The sequence below is a fragment of the Penicillium psychrofluorescens genome (assembly GCF_964197705.1).
Source record: "Penicillium psychrofluorescens genome assembly, chromosome: 1".
Lineage (NCBI taxonomy): Eukaryota > Fungi > Ascomycota > Eurotiomycetes > Eurotiales > Aspergillaceae > Penicillium > Penicillium psychrofluorescens.
Window position 1 is genome coordinate 4542495 of NC_133439.1, and position 26670 is coordinate 4569164.

General features: G+C 52.3%; 10 protein-coding genes across 10 annotated transcripts; 6 read left to right on the forward strand and 4 right to left on the reverse strand.

Annotated features, from left to right (window-relative positions):
• Positions 1 to 417: 417 nt before the first annotated feature.
• On the forward strand, positions 418 to 1862 carry PFLUO_LOCUS1711 (uncharacterized protein; the record flags this gene model as incomplete). The annotated part of the gene is made up of 2 exons (XM_073778775.1): positions 418 to 993; positions 1056 to 1862. The coding sequence occupies 2 exons, from the start codon at positions 418 to 420 to the stop codon at positions 1860 to 1862; spliced, it is 1383 nt and encodes a 460-aa protein (XP_073635797.1).
• A 1524-nt stretch (positions 1863 to 3386) lies between these two features.
• PFLUO_LOCUS1712 (uncharacterized protein) lies at positions 3387 to 5158 on the forward strand (the record flags this gene model as incomplete). The annotated part of the gene is made up of 3 exons (XM_073778776.1): positions 3387 to 3646; positions 3697 to 4353; positions 4408 to 5158. The coding sequence occupies 3 exons, from the start codon at positions 3387 to 3389 to the stop codon at positions 5156 to 5158; spliced, it is 1668 nt and encodes a 555-aa protein (XP_073635798.1).
• A 4058-nt stretch (positions 5159 to 9216) lies between these two features.
• On the reverse strand, positions 9217 to 10432 carry PFLUO_LOCUS1713 (uncharacterized protein; the record flags this gene model as incomplete). Its single annotated transcript, XM_073778779.1, has 5 exons — positions 9217 to 9579; positions 9632 to 9697; positions 9773 to 9956; positions 10007 to 10142; positions 10414 to 10432. 5 exons carry the CDS (start codon positions 10430 to 10432, stop codon positions 9217 to 9219), a joined length of 768 nt encoding a protein of 255 aa, XP_073635799.1.
• Positions 10433 to 11098: 666 nt separating this feature from the next.
• Positions 11099 to 14917, reverse strand: PFLUO_LOCUS1714 (uncharacterized protein; the record flags this gene model as incomplete). The annotated part of the gene is made up of 6 exons (XM_073778780.1): positions 11099 to 11562; positions 11618 to 14483; positions 14535 to 14627; positions 14678 to 14692; positions 14745 to 14804; positions 14876 to 14917. The coding sequence occupies 6 exons, from the start codon at positions 14915 to 14917 to the stop codon at positions 11099 to 11101; spliced, it is 3540 nt and encodes a 1179-aa protein (XP_073635800.1).
• Positions 14918 to 15523: 606 nt separating this feature from the next.
• PFLUO_LOCUS1715 (uncharacterized protein) lies at positions 15524 to 16123 on the forward strand (the record flags this gene model as incomplete). The annotated part of the gene is made up of 1 exon (XM_073778781.1): positions 15524 to 16123. The coding sequence occupies one exon, from the start codon at positions 15524 to 15526 to the stop codon at positions 16121 to 16123; it is 600 nt and encodes a 199-aa protein (XP_073635801.1).
• A 139-nt stretch (positions 16124 to 16262) lies between these two features.
• Positions 16263 to 18120, reverse strand: PFLUO_LOCUS1716 (T-complex protein 1 subunit gamma; the record flags this gene model as incomplete). The annotated part of the gene is made up of 5 exons (XM_073778782.1): positions 16263 to 16352; positions 16409 to 17637; positions 17687 to 17895; positions 17964 to 18030; positions 18096 to 18120. 5 exons carry the CDS (start codon positions 18118 to 18120, stop codon positions 16263 to 16265), a joined length of 1620 nt encoding a protein of 539 aa, XP_073635802.1.
• Positions 18121 to 18416: 296 nt separating this feature from the next.
• Positions 18417 to 19848, reverse strand: PFLUO_LOCUS1717 (uncharacterized protein; the record flags this gene model as incomplete). Its single annotated transcript, XM_073778783.1, has 4 exons — positions 18417 to 18795; positions 18848 to 19483; positions 19547 to 19591; positions 19643 to 19848. 4 exons carry the CDS (start codon positions 19846 to 19848, stop codon positions 18417 to 18419), a joined length of 1266 nt encoding a protein of 421 aa, XP_073635803.1.
• Positions 19849 to 20161: 313 nt separating this feature from the next.
• Positions 20162 to 21725, forward strand: PFLUO_LOCUS1718 (Complex III assembly protein translocase and chaperone; the record flags this gene model as incomplete). The annotated part of the gene is made up of 2 exons (XM_073778784.1): positions 20162 to 20314; positions 20373 to 21725. 2 exons carry the CDS (start codon positions 20162 to 20164, stop codon positions 21723 to 21725), a joined length of 1506 nt encoding a protein of 501 aa, XP_073635804.1.
• A 309-nt stretch (positions 21726 to 22034) lies between these two features.
• PFLUO_LOCUS1719 (uncharacterized protein) lies at positions 22035 to 23955 on the forward strand (the record flags this gene model as incomplete). Its single annotated transcript, XM_073778785.1, has 2 exons — positions 22035 to 22678; positions 22737 to 23955. The coding sequence occupies 2 exons, from the start codon at positions 22035 to 22037 to the stop codon at positions 23953 to 23955; spliced, it is 1863 nt and encodes a 620-aa protein (XP_073635805.1).
• A 1203-nt stretch (positions 23956 to 25158) lies between these two features.
• Positions 25159 to 26453, forward strand: PFLUO_LOCUS1720 (uncharacterized protein; the record flags this gene model as incomplete). Its single annotated transcript, XM_073778786.1, has 2 exons — positions 25159 to 25408; positions 25474 to 26453. The coding sequence occupies 2 exons, from the start codon at positions 25159 to 25161 to the stop codon at positions 26451 to 26453; spliced, it is 1230 nt and encodes a 409-aa protein (XP_073635806.1).
• Between the last annotated feature and the right edge of the window lie 217 nt (positions 26454 to 26670).

The window sequence follows — 26670 nt, forward strand, 5'->3', positions numbered from 1 at the left end:
GTAGATTTAATCTCGTCTTCTTTGTTCCCCAGCGAATGCTCCCGCCCACGTGCCCGGTCTCAGGCACCCCGCGCCCGTCATTGGCCCCGAGGATACGGGGTCGACCCACCCCGGGTTGGCGCAGGCATGCCCACATGCTTGGCCCTGATTAGCGACGCAACGGTCGGGATCCGGTGCCGATGCACCAGGCAATCGTTGTCGCGCCGTTCCGACTCGTCAACACCGCTAGTGCAACTCAATCGGTCCGTCGCAGCAGGGCAGCCTGTCGCAATGGACGATCCGAACATGTGCACGGTCGGGGAATGTGTTAATCTGCCGTGCAATTGGCGACCGACGGCACATAAATACCCGGGCGAATCCCAGCCCACCGTTGAGTTCGATTAACAGCCCAATTGCAGTTCCTTGCTCCACTTCACCATGAAGACCAGCACTCTCGCATCCGTTCTGGGCCTGTGCGGCACCAGTGTCGCTGCAGCTGTGCAGAAGAGCAGCGAGCCCTGGGGCTACAAGGCGGGTTCCAAGGAGTCCATCGCCAACCTGAAGGACAAGGTCGAGAACGTTGTCTGGATCCTGCTGGAGAACCGCGCCTTTGACAACATCCTCGGTGGCGTGCACCGCGAGGGCCTCGACAACGTCGTCAACAACGGGCCTTTCTGCAACCCGCTGAATGTGACCGAATCTCACAGCGGCAAGTACTGCACCGTCAACAAGGACTTTGACTCGGTTCTGCATGACCCGGACCACTCGGTCACCGGCAACAACCTCGAGTTCTTCGGCACCTACTCGCCCGACAATGCCGCCATTGCCAATGGCTCGTTGACTCCCAGCCTGAACGGCTTCGTCAACCGCCAGACCGCCGCCTACCCGAAGATCTCGGCGCAGACTGCTTCTCGGGAGGTCATGGGTTACTACTCGGAGAGCGAGATCCCGACTCTGGTCGACCTGGTGGATGAGTTCACCACCTTCAACCACTGGCACTCGTGCGTGCCCGGGGTATGTCCGCTGAATCCACTTTATTTACTTTTTTTTTACAGCATGCTAACCCTTGCCATTAGCCTACCAACCCCAACCGCCTGTGTGCCCTTGCCGGTACCTCCGATGGACACGGTGAGAACGACGAAAGCTTCCTGGACTCCGGCATCGACGTCCCGAGCATCTTCCAGGCCGCCACCGAGAATGACATCTCGTGGCGCAACTACGACGGCACCAACGGCGCCTTCCTGCCGGACTCGCTGTTCTTCAACTGGACCGCGAAGAACGCCAAGTCGAACGTCGTGCCCGTCGAGAACTTCTTCCAGGATGCTTACCTGGGCCTGCTGCCCCAGCTGTCATACATCAACCCGTCCTGCTGCGGCCTGAACACCAACTCGATGCACCCCTCGGGCAATGTGTCGTTCGGACAGGTCTTCGTCAAGCAGATCTACGACGCCCTCCGCACCAGCCCCCAGTGGGACAAGACCCTGCTGCTGCTCACGTACGACGAGACGGGTGGTTTCTTCGACCACGTTCCCGCGCCCCTAGCCGTCCGTCCCGACGACAAGACCTACACCGAGGTCGCACCCGACGGCAGCAAATACACCTTGAACTTTGACCGTCTGGGCGGCCGCATGCCCACCTGGTTGATCTCTCCGTATGCGCCCAAGGGCCACATCGAGAACAAGGGCACGGATCCCGCCACCGGCGAGACGACTTCATACAGCGCAACCTCCGTGCTCAAGACCCTGGGCTACCTCTGGGATCTGAAGGACTTTACGCCCCGCGTGTCGCACTCTCCGTCCTTTGATCACCTCATTGGTCGCTCGATGCGTCATGATGCGCCCCGGGCTCTGGCCAACCCCCACCCGTTCCCGGATGCAGTCTAAGCATGCATTTGATTAGAAGGGTCACTGTCAGATAGGGGATCTCTGCTATCATATACGATTCAACCAATTGATTCCAAAAGCTAGTATTTCTTATAATGATTTTCTAAGATTGTGGCTGCTCGCATCCAATTAATGGACTTTGGGAGCCTGAAAGTCCTAGCTATGAGCAGTAGCTTCAATTGATTCATGCACATACATCACCGAATTACCCTAGTAGAATGATGGTAGACGTGCATTATGCCGCGAAGAGCGAGGTGTTTGGATAGCAGACATCGTCTGTAGACCGTGCAATACCGTCGCATTCTAGAAACTGTAGGATAGAATCTAGCCCATGAAGCAATCTATTGATTTCTCGATCATTGCATACGATGCATTCAAATGACCATGTAGGACCTGAATCTCTCATAGTCGCGATTTAAATTCTAGTCGTATCCTACTACTCAATCCACAGGGCGATTTCCAGAGCACTTCCCTTTCTATCTAATTTGATGACTTTCCTTCCCATTGGTCAATGCGCATACTTCTCTGGTAGGAATACACTCGCGAGATCTATGAGAGGATACTATCGATTCACTACATGCGTCTTCGTCTTGGTCTTTGATCTTTACTCCTACGGGATCTCGTCAATCGCGCCACCTACCTACTCGAGTAAGTAAATCATGCCTTCTCATTCACCTCCTTGAATCGTCCATCTTTTGGATCACTGCCTACCTCCAATCAATATACATCCTCGATCCTGGTCTCGAATGCACCCACCCGTCTCTTCTCTCGCATCTGCCCCATTCTCACACCTCAGGCAAGTAGATTATGCCCTCTTCTCGTTCATTTCCATGAATCAACCACATTCTGGATGACCCCGTCCATATTCGCCCTCTGCCCTGCCCTCGAAGGCACTTACTCTCTTCTCTTCCCCACTCGTCTTCTCACAATTCAGGTAAGTCGGCTCTCCATTCTCGCTCACTACACATACCTCTCATGGCAATCTATTCATCTCATCCCACATCTCTTACCTCTCATTTGATCTTGATCTTCAGCCTGATCTTAATCTTGAGATACTACCCCACATACCACACATCTTCAATACCCACGGTCAGGTATGACCTTCCCAGCACTATATTGTCCCATCCTCCCACTCTCTCCTGATATCTGGCTCTGTGGATGTTTCTGGTTTTCCCACACTCTGTCTCTCGTCCTCTCGCCTTCTCTACCTCTCCGTTCATCCACCACTAATGTTCATTCTCGTCATCATCTCTTGCCAGTTTTCAGGTACGGCCATTTATTCCTCGTGCATTCCCCTGGCCTCTCAAAGCCATCATCATACTCCTTTTCATGCTTTCTGATTTCATGCCTACTGTTCACGTCTGACATGCTCTTGATCCACAGCTTTTCTTCACCACATCGTTCTCATCTCCTCACATACAGGCAGGTATCATCCATGCTTTCACCCTCCGATCCTTTTAGTCTTTTAGTCTTACTGATCTTCTGTCTAGATACCTCATTCCATTTCTCGACAAACGAGTCAAAATGGCTCAATTCTCTCTCCTGTCTTCCTGTCCGGATGTGGTCGACCGAAATGCCGAGCCTGAAATCGGTGACACTTACCTCGTCCGATTCAAAAAACCCAACAAGATGATTTGGGTTGGAGTCATCATCCCTGAGGACGTCGGTCCTCGCAGGCACGCTGGTAAACGCCCCATTGGTGCGAGACCTGCAGGCGAAGTAGAATGGGCAATCCCTGGTAAGGATCGAAAATACTCAGTCTATCTGCCTGGTTGCAATACTTAGTAAGTTATGTCAAATACCGATCCAACGAGATGGTACTAACATGATTCAGCCGATGGATCGGAACCGATGACATGTTCACGATTGAGGCTAGGCCTCCGTCTATCAAGGAAGACCTCAGCGACAAGCCCTGTGCAAAGATTTTCCGAAACGTCCTGGCTATCGCCATGCAGAAGCCTTCACTGCAATTTTGGTTGGACATGATTAAAAGGGAGCGCAAGGAGAAAGGCGATCTGGTCACCACTGGACTGAGACTGTGTATGCCAATTGGATACAACATTGTTCTTGAGGAAGACGATCAGTCGACGCCAAAGCCTTTGGTTTCTGACAAGCGTGCGCTTCCGAATGCCACCGCTCAAGGGCTTGCTAGCAAGGTGCAAGCTACTAGCAACTCGTTTTCCAATTCTCGAGCCTTGGCTGCTTCTAATGGAGATGGATTCCCCAGCTCTACTGGAGAAGACGACGCTTTGTTTGTCTCCCTGGATGCAGAAGCAGGGACTATGAGCGCGGGAGTGGCGAACCCGGACATGAATGCAGACCCGAATGGAGACATGAGCACTCAGACGTCAGCTACAGTTCGTGGTTTCTATGAGCTCGGCGAACCAACCATCGACGATCCAAAGACCCCTCCTGTCAACCCGCTAAGCCGTGAGTCTTCTACGGAGGTGGAGGTAGAGGCTTCAAATCAGCTTTATGGTGAACCTATCGGGTAATCAATGAACCCAACTTGTTGAAAGATTTATTAAGCTAACTAAAGCCACAGAACCAAGCTCGCGCCATTTAGTGAATTCGGCAAAACAATCTTTGGTATACCCCTCCAGGATCTCGTGAAGATGGCGATTCGCAACGAGTTTGAAATTCTTCAAAGTATCGACTTTGTCCAAGGAATTATGGAGATGACGCAGGGTCCCCAGGGAGATTTTCTTCGATCATTCTTCGAAACCGACGACTTCTATCCTCGTCTCATCTTGAAGGCTCTCGAGGCAACCCCGGAAGACAGCAATGCCGGCGATGAAGAGCAAGCCACCCTGCGCATCGGCGATGTGCGTCTTATTGGAACCAGATACGAACTGGAGGATGTTCACTCTGCCACTGATCTGCATAGACACATCATCGCCCTCGGAGAGTTGTATATGTACGCCCGACGCTTCCAGATCAATGCGCTCGTTGGCAAGATTGTCTTGAAGCTGCAGGTTGCCTGGAATTCGTACCCGGGACTGTCTATGCTGGTGGATCTTCTTACATTTGCGCGTGGAGTTTTCGACGCGGGCAATGTGTCTGCTTCGTTCGATGCAATGCAGTTCGACGCAATGCAGAATTGGATCGTCGCATTCATCGCGGACATAATGCCGCTTTTCTTCTACAAGTATGGGGCGGAGTTCAACCGGGCCATGGATGACTGCCCTTGTTTGCGAAATGCGGTTTTTGAAAAGTACGCCAAGAAGCTGCGTGAGAGCCCGGAGAGGTACGCCAACCCTCTTGTCGCGCTTCGCAGCCGTGGCCTCGAAATCTAGTCTCTTCGTTCTCGATAGATTTTGTGGGTGGGATATGATGGGGAATGCGTTTGGATCCGAGGAAGTTCAGTGATTGTTTCTGGCCTTGTTTTTGCTGCTTTTCTACTTGCATTTTTGAGACTTTGAGGAGTTTGCTATAATTTTGACTTTGGCTTCGAGGGAAATTGCATGAACATGAACATAGTTGACAATTTCATCTCCATCACATAGGGGTAATCCACTCGTAGGACCTTCTTCCATTGGAGGCAAGAATATCATCCCAATGGAGTTACCGGCACAAAAGAAATTTGAGCAGCTCTTCAATCCCAAACGTGAGTATCCCACCCCATAGTCTCCTCGACCCAATCCTACATCCGCATCGTCGTTTTCATCTTTATTTTCTGTCTACAGCGCGCCCTACCCGCGGAAACTATAGTAGGCATCCCTGTCAAAGAATATTTTACTCGAATCATGGCCCATTCGAGCACATGAAATGGGAAATTCTCTCTCTTATTAATACAAAACAAGCCTCCTCCATACTTCATTGCAGGGACAGATAAGATATCGCGTGCATAGATTGTCACGATAGTTGTACCAACCATGTCACCCACACATTTCTTCAGTTGTATAGGATGGATCGAAATGCGTTTCACCACTTTGCATGTAGAGATTCTTTCTCGAGTCCTTTTTTAGAAAACGCTATATCCATTACAGTTACTCTGCCCTTGAACCACTCTCTTGGCTCTATTTCTTTGCAGTTGTAGAGAACGGTGTAAAAATAGCTTTTGAATTATGCCATATAAAGTCTCCAGGAATCATAGACACAAGTTCAGATTGAACTTATAAGACAGCCTAGTAAAATAAAGATGAATATTTAGACATCAGGATCAAGTTCATCAAAATAATGCATCCATTTTTGGCCCAACGACAGTAGGCTCTTCGCCAAGGGCCGGCTCTCAAATCCTTCTGGCATGGCTATCTTTCCATCCCACGCCGGTCCGGTGCGAGAGATTACGGATACGTAATCGGCAAAAAAGCATTTTCGAGCAACGGAGAATGATTGAAAGGCGGGAAGCAATTTGCTCTTATTATCCCTGTATGTAATTCTCGTGGAGTTGTTGGCGGCAGCAAGGGCGTGAATCGCATTTTCGAAAAGATTTATAAACCCTCCTTGGTAGTTAATGATAATGGCCATTTCAACCCACGTCAGACATTGCGTCGATAGCAAGAAACCAGTCAATCTAGAACAGAGGAAAGATGCCTGTGCTAAGCCGTCATTTCCAAGACAACCTGGTAGGGTGTCAAGAAAAAATGCGTTCCATAGGCCGTAATTCATCTCAAAATAAACACCCAAGGTTGCAAACCCCTCAGATGCATCACTTCGAAGATGGTTTAGTAGAAGTTTCGATTTGTTGCAGCTTCCGAAGTACCAAGCGGCTGTATTTGCACGATGAAGCTCCTTGAGCGCTTGCAGCTCTAATATTGTTGGCACAGGCGCGGCTGCTTGATTCCCTTCTCTGTTGGCGCTCAGACGCACGAATTGCGCCGCAGTGTGATGGACGAAGATGATCTCCAATTGGCGATGCTGGCATTCTTCCCATATGTCATTCCTGCCTCCCACTACCTCTTTGATGGTGATCAGAGGAGAACACAGCTTTCTAGCTAGAGCGACTGAATCAAAAACTTCCTCTCCGGAATTTGCAGCCTGGAAGACTACATCCAGAATTTGTCGGTCTAGTGCGGCTTTTCCCACGAGGACAAAGTCTACCATGTCGATCCAGAGAAAGAGTTGCTGAGCGAGCCTAAGCTCTAGCTGAGTAACTGCCTTTCCCATCGCCACAAATATTGTTTGGTAGAGCTCCATGAGGCTGTTGGGGATGTTTCGCAATTGGCGTGTCACTAATGCAGCACTAGGTAATCGTTCAATCTCATCCAGCATCAATCTTGCGTAAAGCCACGAGCCATCTGCAGCAGCACATATTTCTGTAAATACCTGCTGTCCCAATGCCGTAGAATTAATGTGCTGGCACTCAGAAACCCTCTGTTTAATATAGGTGGCAATTGGTTGTTGAACAAGTGATGGAAGGACGATTAACTCCCGAAGTGGCGATCGGCTTTGTTCTTGATACCGATGAGAAGCATTTATCAAGTCAGGCTCTTCGCGACAGGTCAGAAGGAGCTTGAAAGTACTCTTTGATGTGTATGATGAAGTGGTCAGCGAGGATATAAGATGGCAACCATCAACGCATTCATCGAGAGCGTCGACAACAATGTATAACCTTCTATCTGTAGATCTATTGGCCAATATATGTTGGAAGGCTTCGTGGAGTATCGCAAATGATTCTGCATGCTTTTTTCCGCTTTGTAGGCGTAGATTGTCGACCCACGAGAAAGGGAGATACCCACCATCCAAGGCAAGAAGCTGGGAGAGTAGAGTACGGAGAACTTGATACGGCTGTCTTTTACTCTCATCTGTATCCTTACAGAAAAAGTAAAGAACGTGAGCGTCGGCAGCTTTCAAAAGGCAACTGATGATAAAGGCAGTGAGAATAGACTTTCCACTCCCCGGCGCCCCTCCTATCCTCAGAGCTCCTGTCTCGGTTTCCGACGCCAAGAAAGACTCTAACTCGACGTCTCGAAGGGCCCAGTCGCAGCTGCCATCCATGTATTCTTTTTGATGGTTGAAAAAGTCATCTTTGACATTGGCAGGAGACAGCCATTTGTGAACTTGAAAGACACGGTCCTCTGCACCTAAGATATTATCAGGCTAAATAGCAAGGAAGAGGCGACGGTTAGTAGAGAAGAACTCACCGATCCCACTCATTCCGACAGGTACACATGAATAATTGTTGATATATCCTACCGGAATAACCCGAATCAATTCCCTATTCTTCGCAGAACTGGCTCAACAAGAACAACTAGTCCTTACCGAAGTTTTGGGGCACAGAATTATACTGCTTCCCCCTGCCGCTGTTCACATTGTTTGTCTGTGCTCCTCCACCACTGTCAAATGTCTTGGTGGATGTGTTTTCGTCGGGCACTGATGACGTGGCAGACTTCATCTCACTGATAATGTTTTCAAGCCCAGCGTTTTGATGTTGATTGGTAGACATAACCGTATCATGATTGACAATGAGTTGGACGTCTTTAGTGAGACTAAGCATAAGTTCTTCGACTTTGTTCCCTTTGCCGAGTCGTCGGAGTGCCTTCAAATACCGCTCGTGGCGTGTGTCACTAGGTCCATATATAATCTTCTCGAAGATCTCCTCCAAGTTCTTGACCTTTGTACTACAAGCGCAAAGAGTCGCCTCTTAAGGCATCACACACATCTCCAGGGATTGACTCTTCTTGCGGTGCGAGATTGTTTTTACACGTCGCGAGGGTTTGGCGAATAACGGGGAGCCGACGTCGAACAACTTCGAATGTCTCTGATAATTTGATGTCCTTCTGGGCACTGTCGTAGAATTGAATCGAGGTGTCGATGAGCGTAATGACTGCAGAGATAGCACCAATCACTTCTGCCATGTTGAGAGGATAGAACGGCAAATTTGCGATTGTCTGAGTGTCTTAGACTCTAAAGAGTGGTATCCTCGATAGCACTGGGTTAATGGGTAGAAAAGGAGGGGTGAAAATTGTGCCCTAAGATTATAGGGCTTATTGTAAACGTGTTAGATCCTCCCCCTATAATAGAAGTGATTAGGACTTTTCAGGCGCTTCTATAGGTACACGTGTCGAGATTTGATTCTTCAGATGTGACCACTTGCGCATTAGTCCGTTGTTCAAGACCCCTATGAGCGCCAATCATGTTAGAGGCTGTGTTACAGTACGAGGCAGACGGAAAAGAATATCGGAAGATTCTTACACGTTCAGGGGCTTCGGTCGTCTAATATATAGTTAGTTGTTTGGTAAAGGTCATATTACAGATCATATTACAGATCATATCACAGCCTAATAGAGATAGGGTCTTCGCAGCACGTTGGAAATGATCGGTAGGGCATCAAATACTGACGATACAAACTAATTAAGAGACCAGACGGTGAGGTTGAGCTAATACAGGAATTGAAAAGAGCGAAGCAGCTCTATTTAGACGTCTTGGCCCTCTTGGGACGGCCACGCGTGGGCTTTGCCCCGGCATCGTCGTCATTCTCAGCCTGGGCCTTCTTGGGACGACCACGCGTAGGCTTTGCCTCGGCATCGTCGTTCTTCTCAGCCTTTGCCTTCTTGGGACGACTACTCTGGGGCTTCTGCTCGGCTTCCTGGTGCGCGTCGTCATTCGTGGCCTTTCTGCCGTTCTTCGCGGACTTCGAGTCAGCGCTCTCATCTTTCGCTGCCTTCTTGACCGCTTTGGTCTTCTTGGTCGGCTTCTCCTTGTCAGCATCATCTTCGTCAGCGCGGCCACGCTTCTTGGCGCTGGCTGTCTTCTTTGGGCTCTCTTCCTTGTGCTAGAAACCAGTTAGTTATAGGTACATATGGTAGCAAATGGGGCCAACTCACCTCGTCGTCAGTCTTCTTACTACGAACACGGAATCCGTTCTTCCCAGGTCTGTTCAATTCAACATCCTGGTTTTAAGAAAAAAAAGAAACCAGTTAGCGGGGATGAACTAGATATGCAACCGCACAGCCAGAGGAACTTACGCCGTTCCAGTCTTTGTCGTCAACGTGACCCTGCTCTAAGGCCTTCTGAACTGTCGCCTGGGCTTCTTCGGCCAGTTCATCGAAGCCATCAAGAAGCGTAAAGTTCTTCTCATCACCAGAGCTGTCATCGAGCTCGTCAAGCGACTCCATGACGTTGTGGATCATTTTGGGAGTGACGCATCCCCTGAAAAGGGTTAAAAGACAATATTCAGGTTGTTTCAACGCAAAACTCACCAATGTCGCCAGTACCAGGACTGGAAATTGCCGCTATCGACCCAGCTGCCGACGCGAAGTTCCCCTTTGGGGATCTTGACCTTCGCGTCCTTGCACTCCTTGTTCTGGCAGCCAGCGCGACCAGTTTTAGCCTCCTCTGTTGAATAGTCAGATCTGAATTGAGAGAGAGTCTTTTCATGAAATGATGGGAATTACTGGTTAGAACCAGCATTCCATTGTGCGTTATCGATAGCGATCTGCAGTTCGTTCCGCCGCATCGCGAGCTCCAGACCACGGCTCGAAGACGCGACCCCATGGACAGAGCACGGATATCTGGCCAGCAGAGACCAAATTCGAGTTTCTGATGGAAATTCCTGGTCGGGCGACTTTTTTTCATGAAGTTTTAGGAAAGAAAACTCAAGGCTTACCGAAACGATAAGTGCCCATGGTGAGCTGCTAAGGCGCCGAGGACGGTCGCAACAGCCAGTGAGACAGTACAAATTGGGGGAAATCAGAGACAATAAATGCAATGAGAACACTGAATTCAACTTGGCTGGAGTCTGCGATCGAAACCAGCCCGATCTGGGAGATGTGGGAAAGACGGGAGAGATGGAGTTGGGAGAGAGGAGGAAGCAGAGTGACGAGGGAGCGACCGGAATTTATTGGTAAGGCTCGGCGTAGAGCACCACGAACTGGCAACTCCTGACAAACAAAGAACAAAAATACTGATGAAACATTCATTGGGGTACTTTTGATATCATCTGTTAATTTACAGTTAAAATATGAGTCGCTTCCCTTCCTTCCCTTCTATATATCTGTGACCAAGGAAAGCTGTCCTACCCGATGATAGTTGTACGAATGAAGTCAAGGTATATCTTGAAGTAAAATACCTACCTAATCCTCACTCAAGTCAACCTAAAGATTTCCATCTCTACATCCATCCTACAAAATGATGCTTGGAGAATTCAGTAAACAAACAGTACATTTTGTACATAATGGCTAGTTTTCATACAACGTCAAAGTTCCATCCCCATAATTTCCCCAATCTTGTCTCTTGAGCTCTTCCCCATTTCCAAACAGGTCGAAAAGAAAAGTCCATTCATCGCATTTCACTTACTCAAGGCCCAAACCCACCTCGCTAGCAGAAACCGAACCCGCCTCAAGAGCAGCAACAGCCTTCCTTTCCATCTCCCGCAGCGTTTTGTACCACGGCCCCAGCTTCTCAAGCGCATCATTGCTGAACCACTCCACGAACTCAGTGACCCCAATGTCGAGACCGAAAAGCATCCTTGTATCCATGCTGATCCTATGGAAATCAATCACCCTTTTCATGCTCACGACAGCCTTGTGCAGATAGTTGGGACGACGCGTGGGGTTGTTCGGAAAATCGTCGTCGTCGGGATCGGCGACGCGGTCAGGAACGTAGTACCACACGAGTACATCCTCGAGCCCAGGGACATCTCCGAAGTTCATGTGGCAGAGATGTGAGCGGCAAGCAAGATACACCTTCTCGTGGTAGAGCTTTGCAAATTCGAAAGCATTCCCGTCAGACTTCATGTACTCCCAGGCAGTTTCATCTGTGAAAAGTGAGCAACAGTACGAATGAAGGAAAACAGAGTGTCAGATACATACTGTAGAACGGGTGCTTTACAAGAACGAGACCCTGGATGGAAACAGCCAACTGCAGAATGGTTGAATCTGTCGACCACCGCTCCGTGGCCGATCCCATCCAAGTCCCCAGCAGACTAAGACAGACGTAGCCGTTATCAGGATCGAAGTTGGGATTTATGTCATACAGGGGATCCTTCCAGCTGTGGAAGAAAACCTCCGGGGGCTCGGTAGGGAATTTTCCGCCTAGGTAGATGTCGAAGAAGAAAGGAACGAATTCGTATGGGGTACCCTCGGGCCCAAAGATCAACACCCGCAGAAGATCCATGCGTGATTCCCAGGTTCGCACAAAAATGCCAGGCGGAAGGGAAGTGCGGAGAATGGAGAACTCCCAGTGAAGACGCTGAAGAGCCTCGGGGAGAGCCTGGGGCTGGTCAATGAAGTGGTGATCCTCCGGGGACCCTCCATCAAGGACAGAGAATGCATCAGGGCAGCGCGAAGGAATGTTTTTGAAAAGTTCGCTGTAGTCAGGAACCTTAGACGAAGAGTTAGGGGAGTCTGACATATCTTCACCGATGACTCTGCTGTCAGGAGAATCGGGAGGGATTATGGGTAGTGTAGTCTCATTCACTCCATCGAGGCCAAAGGAAGAGTGTTCGGTTTGCTCTTCATCATCTGAAGAGACAGACGGTACCTCTCGAGACTCAATGACGGCAGAAACAGTAGTAAGCTTCTGCTCAGTAATGGCAATCTGTTCAGCGGAGGAAGATTCGGCAGTGTTGAAACTAAGGACGGATAGTACGCTCTGGGCGAGCTCTTGAAGCAATTCGTCGCGGCTCGGATGGATGAAATCATCATCGTCAGACAAATCAGATTCATCGGCCTCATAACCTGCACCTCCAGGAGAAAGAATCGCTGAACTCCGCTCAATGTGATCTTCGTCGTAGTCGCTGGACGAATAAGAAACATCTGTAAGACTGTACACACCGTTTGAGCTGCGCTCACCAGGGACATCACCAGATCCAGACGGGGTCTCCTCCATGTCATCAAAGCACAGGCCCGGACCAGTATCCCGGGGGATGGCAAGCAAAACTCTCTCTTGGTCAATCTTGAAGACATAATGACTCCGTCCGTAGACACCGTAGTCACCCAAAGGTTCAATGGTCAGAGTGCCATCCAAGTTGCAACGAGTAATTTGAGCAAGGAAGTAGATACCAGATAAACCAAGTGGATCATCTGCCTCGATCACCGTGGAATCAAGAAACCACTTCTGCGCCACAAGTCGAACTCGCAGCGAGGACACGTACTCAGTAATATCGGTAAGCTTCACCGGAAACAGAAACTCCAAGTGGCAGAATCCAACGTCGGGAATATTTGACATCCCAGATGCATTGTCGATCATGCCCTGGCTGACTCTTGGAGGAGCAAAAATAACAAGGTCACCGACACGACGGTTCAGAGCCGAGTACATCTCTAAATCATCCATGGAGACGGTATATTCTTTATCCTCAAGACCGCCAAAGGTAGACGCCATGTCCAGGATAGATCCTCCCTGGAACAGCTCCACGTGGGGGTCTTCGAACCATTTGACAGTCACGGTTTGCGTGTCATTCTGGAATTTCTGCACGACACCAACCTTTTTGCATGAGATCCTGTCGTTCGTCATTTCTTTGCCAAACCAAAGGCTAAGAAGTCTGTCCTCACGAGGAATCATGCTCTCTGAGATGTCATTGATAGCAACGACAAGACTTCCAGGCATGAGGATATCCTCCTCATCCTCATGCGACTCGGGCGCGACTCCCACGCAGAGATCCTTTGACGACTCAGTTGTTTGTGAGCCATCCTCCCAGAGAACATTGACCTGTGTTTTACTAGCCGTAACGGTGTAGACGTTCAAATCATTTCCAAAAATAGTGGGAAAGATTTTCATGCGAGGGTATTTAGTACCAGCAGCGCACAAATCCCGGAACATAACATGGGCACCAACGCAGTAGTCTGCAGGAGCCATGACGGTGCTGCCAGGGACCTTATCCATGTGTCTAGATCCAGGCAAGATCTTGCGAGCTTGGCTGTGGAAGGCACCCGCCGCAAATTGCTCTCGAAGCGGGCCGAGGCGAGGAACCCTTGCCAGGAAGGGATTGGTACAAATCCAGCGCACCTGGTATTTGGCCGGCACAAGGCCAAGGATGTTGCATTCAAAGAAATTGTGCTGCTGAATGACTTCCTCATGAAATCTGCCCTTGAGGAACGGCAGCTCTCTGAATACATCTGGAGATCCAAGAACGCGCTGGCCGGGATGAAGTTGATGAAGAGAGTCAGGGCGAATTAGGAGATGCCGTACACCAGGCTGCATCTGCACAGACATCTCGATCTGTTCTTCAGTAGTAGGGAAAGTAACGAGAGCACGCTCCGACAGAGCCGTGGGAATGGCGAACGCATCGCAGGCGTTGATCTTGGCATCGTGGGGGATCTTGGTAATGGTCCCATCGACGAGCTGCACGAAGCAGTCGCAGCTAATGTTCTCAACAACCGCCAGTTTCTCGTCAATGAGAACGAAATCATCACGACTAAACTCGCCATATCCGCGCAGCTCCTTGGCAGGGATATCCTGCAGCTGGATACGCCACATGCTGGTTGGGGTGGTGCCCGCCACGCCCTGATCCTGGAAGGTTGGCTCATTCGGGGCGCCAGGAACCCGCACCATTATTGACTCCAGATCGAGAGTTCGCGTGGCATTTAGCACGGTTCCATGCATAGAATCGTTCCGGCCGCGACGAACAATGGCACCCGTCCTGAGAGGGCGGTCGATCAGCTCAAGGTCGCTCTCTTTGATGAGAGCGTAGCCTTGGGCGACATTGCCGAAAGACACAAATACGTAGCCCTCCTTGGGCTTTAAAAGACGTTAGATGATTGTTTCAAAGATTTGCATTTCAGTCCATACCGTCTTGGTGTAGAGGAAATCCTTGAGCTCGGGCTCTGGGACGACGGTGTGTTTGAGGATGAGCCTGTTCGCATGTTTCAAACGGCCGGGAGTCTAGAAATAGTTAGTAAAGCAGTAGGCGAAGTTGAACTGGTAGGTCTTACACTGGCGTAGGTACGCTGTCGTCCAGTATTAGCTTTGTTGTGGTGTGTACAGGAAGTGTGGACTTACAATAACATAGCCCCGGCGACGGGGGTCCACCCGCAGGTGGACAGCATCACCAACGTCCAGCTATAGCGTATATTGTTATACTCGACAGACCCTACAGCGAAGAGATTTAAAGTACTCGAGGGTATACGTACCTGGGCGTCGGAAGCCCCCGAGGACGCGTTCTGCTCGTCCATGCGGGTGGTGACGGTAGGGAGGGCAGGAATGCCAAAAAGAGTAAAATGAGATGTGATATATCTCTTGAAAAGTAGAGTCTGAATAAAGCAATGAGATTCGAGGTCGAATCCCGTTGGGAAGTTGAGATTCTGTGGAAGCGAGATAGGAAGGAAGCAGGAAAACAAAGGCAGGTGAGGGCATTTTGAAATTGTTCTCGTGGGAGCGCTTAGTCGACGGCATTCACAGGCAATGAAAAATTCACAGAGAGACACAGAGCATCGAATAAATTGCACTACAATAGTCACTTTTTTTCGATTTGTTGAAATTGTATACTTCTACTCTGTCCTATTGTAGGGCTGGACCGATAAGCGATAACGGGCTAGGGTTCTCCCGGGTGAAGGGCGGTGAGGATAGGGTTCTGCCACTGACCACTGGTTTTCTACCACGCCAGCTCAGTCTGATACTCATTGTCTTCTTTAGCTGTCTCCTTCTCCTATACTGCGCCTTATCTGGGCTGTGGAACTACACTGGCCAATATCTTGTCGGTGCTTGAGGATATTACAAAATTGAAAACTCGACAATCAACCCAACTCGAGACATCTACATTCTCCTCCTACACTCCCACAATGTCGGAACCAGGCCCTCAATCCGTCCCCACAAGCGCCGACTCGCGCAGCAAGCGTCCCACCAAACGGCGTGCGGTAACACCGCACTCAGAGCACGCAAGCCAAATCTCGTCTCTCTTCCGGGACCCAAGCAAAGAGGTCCAACTCCCCGAAGGCGCCAAGCCACGAACAAGCGGCTCGCTGGCCGCGCCGCCCGAAATCGTCGCCAATGTGCAGGGCTCGTCGGCGGGCGCGGGCTCGGGCGAATTCCACGTGTACAAGGCGAGTCGGCGGCGGGAGTATGAGCGGTTGCGGATGATGCAGTCGGAGACGGAGAAGGAGAAGGAAGATGCGGAGTGGGGAAAGCTGCGGGAGGAGACGAGGATGAAGGATGACGGGAAGACGGAGAAGAATCGGAGGAGGAGGGAGAAGAAGCGCGCTGCTAAGGGCGGGAACGGTGGTAATAAGCGGGATGCGGGTGGGATTTTGAAGGGTCAGAAGAGTATGGATGGGGATAAGAAGAAAGGTCCGGAGAGGAAGGAGGATGATGCAACGGAGCAGATAGGGGGAGCAGCGCCGCAGGAGGAAGTGCCTGGTGTTATTATTCACGAGGATGATTGAAGACCAATTTGTTGTACGATTGTTTGCTGAAGAAGATACCCATCTAAACTTTTTTTATTCATTGATCTAGGATATTCATACAGAAACACCCCAGAGGCAAATCGTGGATAGCATTATGTACCATTTCTCAAGGTGTCTATCACTCTTCGCCACCACCACCGACGTTACCAGCCTGTTGCGCCGTCTTGCCGCTGCAGATATCGTCGACACGAAGAAGCAGGCATGCAGACTAGAAAGATGAGTGAGCAGGTTGTAAAACAGTAGAATGATAAATAGATAGCATACCTCGACGGCCGTCTTGACACTCTGAAGCTTGACGGCTTCCGGCTCCCACACCCCATACTCCTTCATGTCGACTAGCTTGCCACTATCACCGTCCAGACCCCAGGTCGTATGGCCTTCGACGTGCTTAGCGCGCAGCTGTGTCAGGACACGGATAGGGCTGGCTCCCGCATTCTGAGCGAGTGTCCGCGGGATCACCTCCATGGCATCGGCGACGGCCTTGTATGGCCACTGCTGGACACCCTCGATGGATCGAGCCAGCTGGCTGAGTTTGACAGAAACGGCCATTTCGACGGCACCGCCGCCGGGGGACAAGCGCGGGTGGAAGATGACATTGCGAGCAACGGACATGGCGTCCTGCAGATTCCGCTCGACTTCATTCAGAATGTCCTTGGATGGGCCACGCAGCAGGATGGTGCAAGCCTTGGGGCTCTTGCACTTGCGCATGAAGGTGAAGTATTCGTCGCCAATCTTGTCAATCTCAAACAGGCCACACTGGGTCCCGATGTCGGATTCCTGGATGTCGTCGACCCGGTTGACGATCGTGGCGCCCGTCGCGCGAGCAATGCGGTTGTTGTCTGTCTTCCGCACGCGGCGAAGGGCCGTGATGTTTGCCTTCACCAAGAAGTGCTGCGCAAGGTCGGAAACACCCTTCTCGGTGATGACAACGTCCGGCTTGACAGCCAAAATGGCCTCACACATGTGCTTCACCTGCTCCTCCTCAATCTGCAGAATGCGGTTCCAGTCGTCCTCTTTGGACACCTCGATGTTGGTCTGGGACTCGCCCTTTTTGTACTCGAGCGGGCAGTCCAGCAGCAGGATGCGGGGGTTCTCGATCCTCCGCCGCATTTTGGGGTGGGTGATATCCTTGTTGACCATCACACCGTCGATGACCTCGGAGTCCTCGATCTGACCACCGGGGATCTTCTCAATTCGGGCGTACCGCTTGATATCGACCTCCTGCTTTCCACCGCCCACGTCAAAGGAGACACACCGCACCGCATTCAATGCCAGCCCGCACATGAGGTCCGACCACCGCGACACGAACTTGGTTCCGATGGAAGACTGGATCAGGGAGTACATGGCCTTGTCATCCTGGATATCGACCGGTACGGAAACCTCCTCGATGATAGTGAGAGCATCGGCGAGCGCGCGCTTGAAGGCGGAGATGATGACGACGGGGTGGATGTTGCGTTCGAGCTGGGGGAGGGCCTGGGCCAGCATCTCGCCGGCTGTTCTTTTGCGTCAGAAATACCATTTCACAGCGGGCGAGGATCATACCGAGAATAATGACGGTGGTGGTTCCGTCTCCCACTTCCTCATCCTGCGTCCGACTGAGCTCAATCATGCTCTTGGCCGCGGGGTGCGAAACCTCGATCTCTCGCAGAATGGCGTGTCCATCGTTGGTCAACACAATACCCCCCATGGGGTCCAGGAGCATCTTCAGCATCGCTTTGGGACCGAGACATGACCGGATGATGTCGGCAACACTGTGTGTTTTGGGTCGAATTAGCATCGTATGGAGGGGTAAGCGACGATAAGGGAGGGAAGGATGTACGTCTTTGCAGCGGCAATGTTGGACAGCTGTGCTCTGCGACCGACCTGTCTGTCACCGGCATTGGTGTCTGGATTGGCCGTGCGTCAGTCAATGAAGGCAATCACCAGGAGGGGTTGCACGGGGACGACCTACTCATCACCACCACCGGGGCCTGCATGTTGGCGGTAGTATCTTTCTTTTCGGCGGATTTAGGGAGAATAAGGGAAACGAGGCCAGCAGGATCGAGGGCAACAAGAGAGTGTGGATGGAAGAATCACAGCTCAGGAGGTCCGCTGTTGTTCTCCCGCATGATTTCCATCGAATCAATTTTCCCAGTGGGAGAGCTTAACGCGCTAGTCCCGATTGGGTGGGTTTATTGCCAGGTTCATGAGGCCGCCTATATTATGGAAGTATGAGTGATGATGATGATGATGATTATTGTACAAATGGTGATGGCCATATAGCAGACTCGCATTAAAACTCCCGGCTCTCTCCAATATCACACACGTCGAATACTCCCGTTTCCGCTAGGTCGTGTGCCTTCAGCGCGACCTTCAACTTCTGCGGCGGCTCCAGCACGTCCTCCTCCGTCAGCACCCACGTCCCCCAGTGCATCCCCAGTGCCTTGCCGCACTTGGTATCCTGGAAGATCTTCACCGCATCATGGGGATCGGCATGAACAGAGCTAAAGATGTGTCGAGGGCCATACGCGCCAATGGGAATCAAGCCCAGGTCAAAGGGTCCTCGAAATTCACCAACTTGTTTGAACGCAGGGCATGTAGGGAACTTTTCTTCCGATTTGCGGTCCTCCGCGCCCTCCGGTTGCTCGGGCACAGCTCGGTATCCGGTATCTCTGCACAAACAATTAGTGGACAGCTCCCCGGTGTTGATCATCAAGGACATACCCAGCAAAATAGACCTTCTTGCCACCGGATTCAACGGCAAAGGACGCCCACAAGGTCTTGCATCGATCAAAGGGCCCGCGCGCGGTCATATGCTGGCAGGGGAGACAGCTAATCCTCGCCTTGATGTCCGCCGCGATGGACTGGGCCTCGCCAGCGGCCTCGACCTGGGTGGGCTTCTGCGCCGAGGGCGACAGGGTGATATCCCGCTCATCCCACCAATCCATCTCGGTCACATTGTCAATCCCACTGCTGTGGAACCATGTCTTGTTGCCCAGCGGGGCAAAGAAGTGGCAGTTGGGATGCTTCTTGGCGATCTCCGTCACGGTGGGATGAGACAAATGATCGTAGTGGTTGTGCGAGATCACCACCGCATCGATCACGGGGATATCCTTGATCTGACATGGTGCCTCGGTGAAGCGCTTGGGACCCAGCCACGAGAAGGGCGAGCAGCGGTCCTCGAAGACCGGATCAAAGAGTACTCGGAGACCGCTGGGGAATTCCACGTAGTAGCACGCGTGTCCTAGCCATGTTGCGCGCAGCTTCGAGGTCTCGCGGCTGGGAAGAAACTCGGGTTTCTGCACTGGGACGGTGGGCGGCTTGGTATCGGGGACGTTGGCTTTTCCGGTGAAACGACGACTGCGCGACCAGGAGGGTGAGCAAACGGTACAATGCGACATGGCTCTGCCAAGGCCGTCTCACCTGATCATTTGCCCGAGAACCTTGAAGTTGAGGTCCGTGAAGGAACTGCCCGCGTCCCGTTAGCGATGCGCCAGAGTTGTCCGTTACTGTACTTACTCCCACGGATTTTGGAATCCCGATGAGACATGGTGGCTCTTCTGCGCCGCGTCCTCCGGCCCCGGCTTTGTCGGCGCAGGAGACACCGTCAGCGCATACAGCACGGCGGAGGTGATAGGAGAGGTCATGTTGCGAATGCCAAACTTTCCGGCGCTCCAAGTCTGAGTCGGTGAGCGGGGAACAGGCCACCGGAGAAGGGCGCGCATTTGCCTTTTTATGCGGTGATGTGATTAGGCAGACTGAGAACCCAGACATGCGAGGGCAAAAGACCATCCGAGGCGCGGCCCGTTAACTCCGGGTCGGTTGCAAGTTGCGCCGACAGTAACGTTTACATGAACACTGTACCATAAACTGCTATTATAGAACTATAGGAATAATTGTAGAATATACTGCCAGTCCATGGATCCCGGTAACACACCCATTGGTCGGCCCGTGGTGCCCCCGATAGCCGTCTTTTTTCTCTTATCGCTCAACTAACTCTCTCTCCCTCTTCCTCTTCCACACTCTTCCCTTGCTGGCATGGACTCCAATGGACGCGTGCCAGTCTCGCCCACCGGGCCAGTCTCGCCGGCGGAGCTGATCCTGCAGCAGAAGAAAGATGTGCCGCCGTCGGCGCCGAGTGGCGACGGCGGTCTCTGGTCGCAGTTGACCAACAATCCCTTATTCACCGCAGTACGAGACCCCGAACGCGTCTGCTGCGAACGCTGACTGACTTGATCACCTCTGCTAGGGATTTGGACTCGCAGGACTCGGAGCGGGACTGACCCTCGCGCAAAAAGGGATCCGACATGGCGCCACACTCCTCCGTCGGCGCATGCTGGTCGACGTCGAGATCAGCATCAAGGACGACTCGTACCCGTGGTTCCTACACTGGATGACCCTCTACCAACAATCCCAATTGAGTGCGACCCGCACGGCAGCCAGCAACTCCGGGGTTATGAACCGTCTCCTCCAAAAACTCACACCGGGCATGCGACACCTCTCCATCCAGACACAAAAGGTCGAGCACGCCAACGGCGCTATTCACACCCACTTTTCTCTCGTGCCAGGTCCAGGAAAACATGTCCTCCGTTATAAGAACGCATTTGTCTTCGTCAACCGCGTGCGCGAATCCAAGTCCCGCGACATCCAGACCGGAAAGCCGTGGGAGACCATCACCCTCACCACCCTCTACTCCCATCGCCATATCTTCGAAGAACTCTTCACTGAGGCCCACGCCTACGCCGCAAAATCTCACGAGGGGAAAACAACCATCTACAACAGCTGGGGGACGGAGTGGCGGCCATTTGGCAACCCGCGACGGAAGCGGCCGTTGGAGTCCGTGGTCTTGGACGAGGGCGTCAAGGAACGCATCGTGGAGGACGTCCAGGATTTCATCTCGAGTGCACACTGGTACCAGGACCGTGGTATCCCCTACCGGAGGGGTTATCTCCTCTACGGGCCCCCAGGAACGGGCAAAAGCTCCTTTATTCAGGCGCTCGCAGGCGAGCTGGACTACGACATTGCCATCCTGAATCTCAGTGAGCGCGGGTTAACCGACGATCGACTCAACCATCTGCTCACGATAGTCCCGAACCGCACGCTGGTGCTGCTGGAGGATGTGGATGCCGCGTTCTCAAATCGGCGTGCGCAGTCCGATGCGGATGGCTACCGCGGAGCCAACGTGACCTTCTCCGGGCTTCTCAATGCGCTCGACGGAGTCGCCAGTGCGGAGGAGCGGATCGTCTTCCTTACCACCAACCATGTCGAGCGGCTCGACGAGGCCTTGGTCCGTCCCGGGCGCGTCGACATGACCGTGCGTCTGGGTGAGGTCACGCGCCACCAGGTCGGCCGTCTCTGGGATCGGTTCTACGAAGAGCTCGACACGGATGGCGCACACCGGAAATTGTTCCTCGATCGCCTCCAGCAGCTGGGTCTGATCGAGGATGAGCAGGGCCAAAAGGCCGACCGGGCCAAAAGGACAAGCGCCGCGGCACTGCAGGGATTGTTCCTGTACAACAAGGGCAACATGGACGGGGCCATCGCCATGGCGGAAGCCCTCACGCACACCATGCCCGAAGCCGCCGAGCACGGGCGGGAATAAAAACCTTGTACCATATGACTCCTGTATACCATAACCCAATCCAAGTGATAGCTAGACCGCTGCAGACACTAAATATAGCCGTTCTGCCCTCTGGTTGGGGCCCTTTCCTACCCCCGCAGCCACTCAGCGTCCGCCGTCCAAGCGCCGCTGCAGTCCATGGTCCCCCGGTCACATCCAATCAGCGCGACCCCAGAACTATAACCGCCGGGGCTAGTCCATCACGAAGTGCCGGAAATAATGTATAAGAGAATACCCAGCATCCTGGTCCCCTCGCCAGACTCGCATCGCTCGCTGCACCCGTCCCTCGCCATGAGCCAGTTCCAATTATTTCCACCTCCCATGCCAGAGGTGAAGCTGAACAAGAACCCGTTTCGCAGACCAAATTTGAACAAGCCGGTAGGAGTGCCGCCACAAATTATTGAGGACACCCAGGGCACGAAGACAACTACGAATGTTGGGCGATCTACGCCGGAGCCTTCGCGTGGGCCCATATCCCCTCAAACACCGGAAAGTCCAGGTCGCCGAGCAAAAACACAGCCGCAGCATGATAGCCCTAGTACCGTCAGCAGCAGCACCAGGACCGCTACGTCGGCTGCCTCACCGCAATCCTCGCAGTCCTCGATGTCGCCGGTCCCAATACGATCCATGTTCCCGCAGTTCGATCCCAAGCTGGCCCTCAACCAGCAGCAGTATTGTCTCCAAGAATCCAAAGATGCTCAACCCTCAAGGCCTGCGCGCAAGCCAAAAAAGCTCACCCTCAATACGACTTCCGATATCGATCAATTCCTAGGGCCGAAGACCGTGCCGGCGAGCGTGCTCAACTTTCCAACCGATGATCTGGAGTCAGAAGAGATTCGGTATTCGTCTACCTCGGAACTGGGGATATTGTGGCAGACTGCCAATGGGCAACGGCCACCGGAGCTCTGTGGGACATTCAGTTTGCCCATGACAAAGTACGATCCTCTGAAATACCCCCATGATTCAGTCGCTAACGTACATTTCTAACTAAAGAACCGACCCGGCAACATTCACTTTTGGGCATTCACAACAGCCATTCTATACTCTCCAAACATACTCCACGAACGAAATCGCCCTGTCACGGGGAGACCCATCCAAACCGAACAGAAATGTCCCGATCATGATGCTAAGCCTGGAACAGCGCAGCCGGCGCGACCATCCACACGACGGACTCGTCGCCCTCCTCTTCTCCAGACTAGCAGCCATGCTCGCCATCGAGCAAGCCGAGGAAATAGGCAAAGAGCACCACCTCTCCCCCACCGAGGCAGCAAAGGTAGAAGCCGACGCACTCAAGAGCGCCGCCGCCCAGGAATCATGCCGACTATCCTGGAACCGGAACAGCCGGCTGTATGAGCTTCGACACCCCTCGCTCTCAAAGCGGAACCCGCCCGCCCTCGTCGGCGCAGCGGGCATCCCACTCTCGCCCGTCCGATCTCAGTCCTCGGGACTGCTTCACATCGCCGTCTCTGCACCGTCCAGTGACGCCGAGCCTCATCAGCCGCCCACTATCATCGTCACGGGGCCAGTTTCATCAACGGCAATGGAAGCAGCGCAGCAAGCTGCCAATCCGCGCACGTCGACGCTACCAGTCACCGACTCGGACGAGCCGCTCGCGGCGCTCGATTTCGGCACCAAGACCCTCTCCATCTGTCCCGCGGCTGTCATCGCCACGATCCCGTCGTTGTACGCGATCGACTCGCTCATCGCGGCGATGATGGCCGTCGCCGTCTCCGACGAAGCGACAAACCCTATTTTGGCGGATATGCTCATCGGCTCGCCATCCTTGCACCCGGGTTCCTCGCAACATGACTCCGCCACGCGCACAATGCCGTTCCGAGGCAGACTGGTTACTACCATCGCCGAGCGCGAAGACACAGAAGAGAGTCTGCAGCTTGCAGAGCAGATCGAGTCCGCGCAGACACTGAGAGATCCCAAGAAACGGGGGTTCTTTAGGTTCTGGGGTCGTTCGCGGTCTCCGGCACAGAAAAAGAAGAACCAGCCGGTTGTGGAGGAATTCGACCTGGAGAAGTACGGTCATTATGGCCCTGGCTCGGCGCGTGAGGGGGAGAAGTTACCGGGCGTTACTCGCAGCGGGCTGCGGGTATTGTTTTGGGGTTTGCAGCTAGTCGTCAAGGCGTTAACAATGGTAGTGAAGCTCTTGGCATGGTTGCTGGTGAACTCTACGCGGTGCGTCACGAGTGAGAAGTTCTGAGAGCTGGTTCTCGGGGGTATTTATATTTCTGATTCTGTGGTTAATTTTTTTTTTCTTTTATACTTTTGTTATTATGTTTATATACGAAAGCGGGTGTAGAGGTGCAGGGATAGTTTGGTATACCCAGAATTGTTTTTTGAAATATACTTGAGTGAGATTCTGTCGGAGTGGAATTCCCACTAGTAATTTACTAGGATCCATCTTCTGCATCCTGACCACCTGATCTTCCAGGGAATCCAGGCGTCCAGCGCAATTTCCACATTCCGGCAGTTTTCCCGCTTTCTGCCCCTTATAAAATCCAGGATAATACGCAGACAGAATACCATCGTTTTCATCATTGTCAGATCAGACAGCCTGGTAGAATTACTAGCTAACACGCTTATTTTGCACTTCCATAGATTCTCCATGGCGCTCGTATTCGGAAATGTAGCCAATTCCGGCCGATTCAGATACGACATCAAATGGGTTCTCGACGTGAGTAGAGAGTCACTATCAATGAATGAGAAAATGGACTGGCTGTCTTGGTATCGGGCGTTCAGATCGGCACTTATCACCGTCCAGAGGAACACACTGCCCCGGTGGCGCGGGGTATGGACCCCTGTCTGATCTCGATCTTCTCAGGCGCATCACCGTTTTCGGCACGTACAAACGATTTCTGAGCACAATAATCAGTACAGATTTGATGTCGATCGTCTAAACAGAGCAATTAACCCCAAGGCTTCATAAAACAGCAAGACGAAGCGTAAATTGCCGGTCAAGAATATAGCCTGGGAATATTGTACGACATGTATTGATACTCGATATAGTTATAAATAGGAAACCGATGACAGAAGGCTGGTGGCCTAACGAACAGACCAATGACCATCTCGCACCTGGAAAACCCTATACCCCTTTAGGTCTTCGCGCTGCCGTCTCAGCTACACGGAGGGTCCTAGTGGAGGCAATTAGGGCTGGCCCAAGCGGCCGCTAAGTGAAGTCGTTCTCTACCTGTAGCGCCGGAAAGGCTGAGCCCCTCAGTGGAGAAAAACATCTGAATGGTCCGAGAATAGCGCTAAACTATGAGACTCACGAGGCTCACTTCGACAGCTGAGTCGCGTTAGCCCCCTGTCCTCTCGCTTATTATAATATTGTACGGACCTTGCCCTCGCCCGTATGGGCCTCGCAACCTGACTCTCTTCCTGTCAGCATCTCAGTCAAACAACTATGGCCAACTTGTGGGCCGCTGCCTGCTATGCAGCTCTTGCGCTTGTGCCGGCGGCTCAGGCAATCGCCTTCGAGAAGCCTCGAGCAACGCCCGTATATGATTTTGACCGTCGAGGGGGGCAACAGCCTCCAGCTCCCACAGACGGGCCTTTACTCCCGCGGCAGCAAGCATTCACCCTGAGCGCCGGTATTTCATACTCCACATCGGTTATGGGCTCCGATTACTGCGGTTTCCAGTCCGGCGAACTAGGTTCGTTCCAATGTACTCGGTGATTAGTTTCAATCAGTTTTTGTTTTTCTGACCTGAACCAATAGACGGAGGAATCTACTGCAACCCCCGTTACAACTGCGTTTTCCACACTCCCGATGCCACTTACAACGGCATGGTCGCCTGCTGTCTGAAGGATGGTGGCTCATCCGCCTGCCACTTTCGAAGTACCTGCTACAACGCCGACCAGATCTCCTCGACGCCAAGTCTCATGTCGTACTGGGATAACGGCTTCGTCCAACTCTGCACTGAAGCTACGGCTCCGGGGTGCGTGACATGGACATACCCCGACCTCGGAGCCACCGACTTCCAATGCACGAGTACCAACACTTTTATCTGGGTGTCCACGTGGGCGACAGGACTTGCTGCGGTCGGATCTGGTTCCGCTTCGAGCTCCTCAACAGAACTCCTAAAGATTATCCCCGTCAGCACAGTCGGAGATGCCTTTATAAACAAACATCAAACAGGCGCTGGGAAACAGCCTCTGTCTTCCACTGCAGCGGCGAGCCCAACCTCTACCTTAGCCGCGGCTAACAACAGCACCAACTCCACCGGCGGCTCATCAGCCCCTGGCGGCTCATCCGTCACCGGCGGCTCATCCGTCTCCGACAGCTCATCAGTCTCCGGCGGTGCTATTGCCGGCGCCGTGGTGGGCAGTGTGGTTGGCGTTGCAGGTATCGGCGCCGCTCTGTTTATGTTCTTCCTAATGAGAAGGAAGAAGCATCAAGCTGCCGCTGCCGCTGCTGCTGTTTCGAGTGACGAAAGTAGACGCGCAATGACACAGGAAAACGAAGTAGCACCGGCCTACACACCCTTTTCTCAAGGAGGGAGTGGAAAGATGCTCAGTCCCTCCGAAATCGATGGGCGCCACACCACGTGGCACCGGTCTGACCTCTCTGAGGTCGACGGCAGCAGCAATTCTCCTCCCGTCACTGAAGTCGAGGGTAATAACATGCGGCCGATTATTCCTCAGGAGATGGATGCTCGGGCTGAGGTCTCGGAGTTGCCAAATGAATATTCTCGGTAACCTTTCCGTACGGATGGACAATGTGTGTGTAATGATTTGTTTTTTGCGTTTCTTCGGAGATGTATATACCTTTTACGTTTGCATAGACCTATGGTACACAGATATGAACTTGCAATTGCATATATGTTTTTGGTGCATTTTGGAAAATATATATCCTCCAAGTGTTGTGCGAAAAACATATTTTGTATGGGATTGTTTTGTGACAAATGTAGGAACC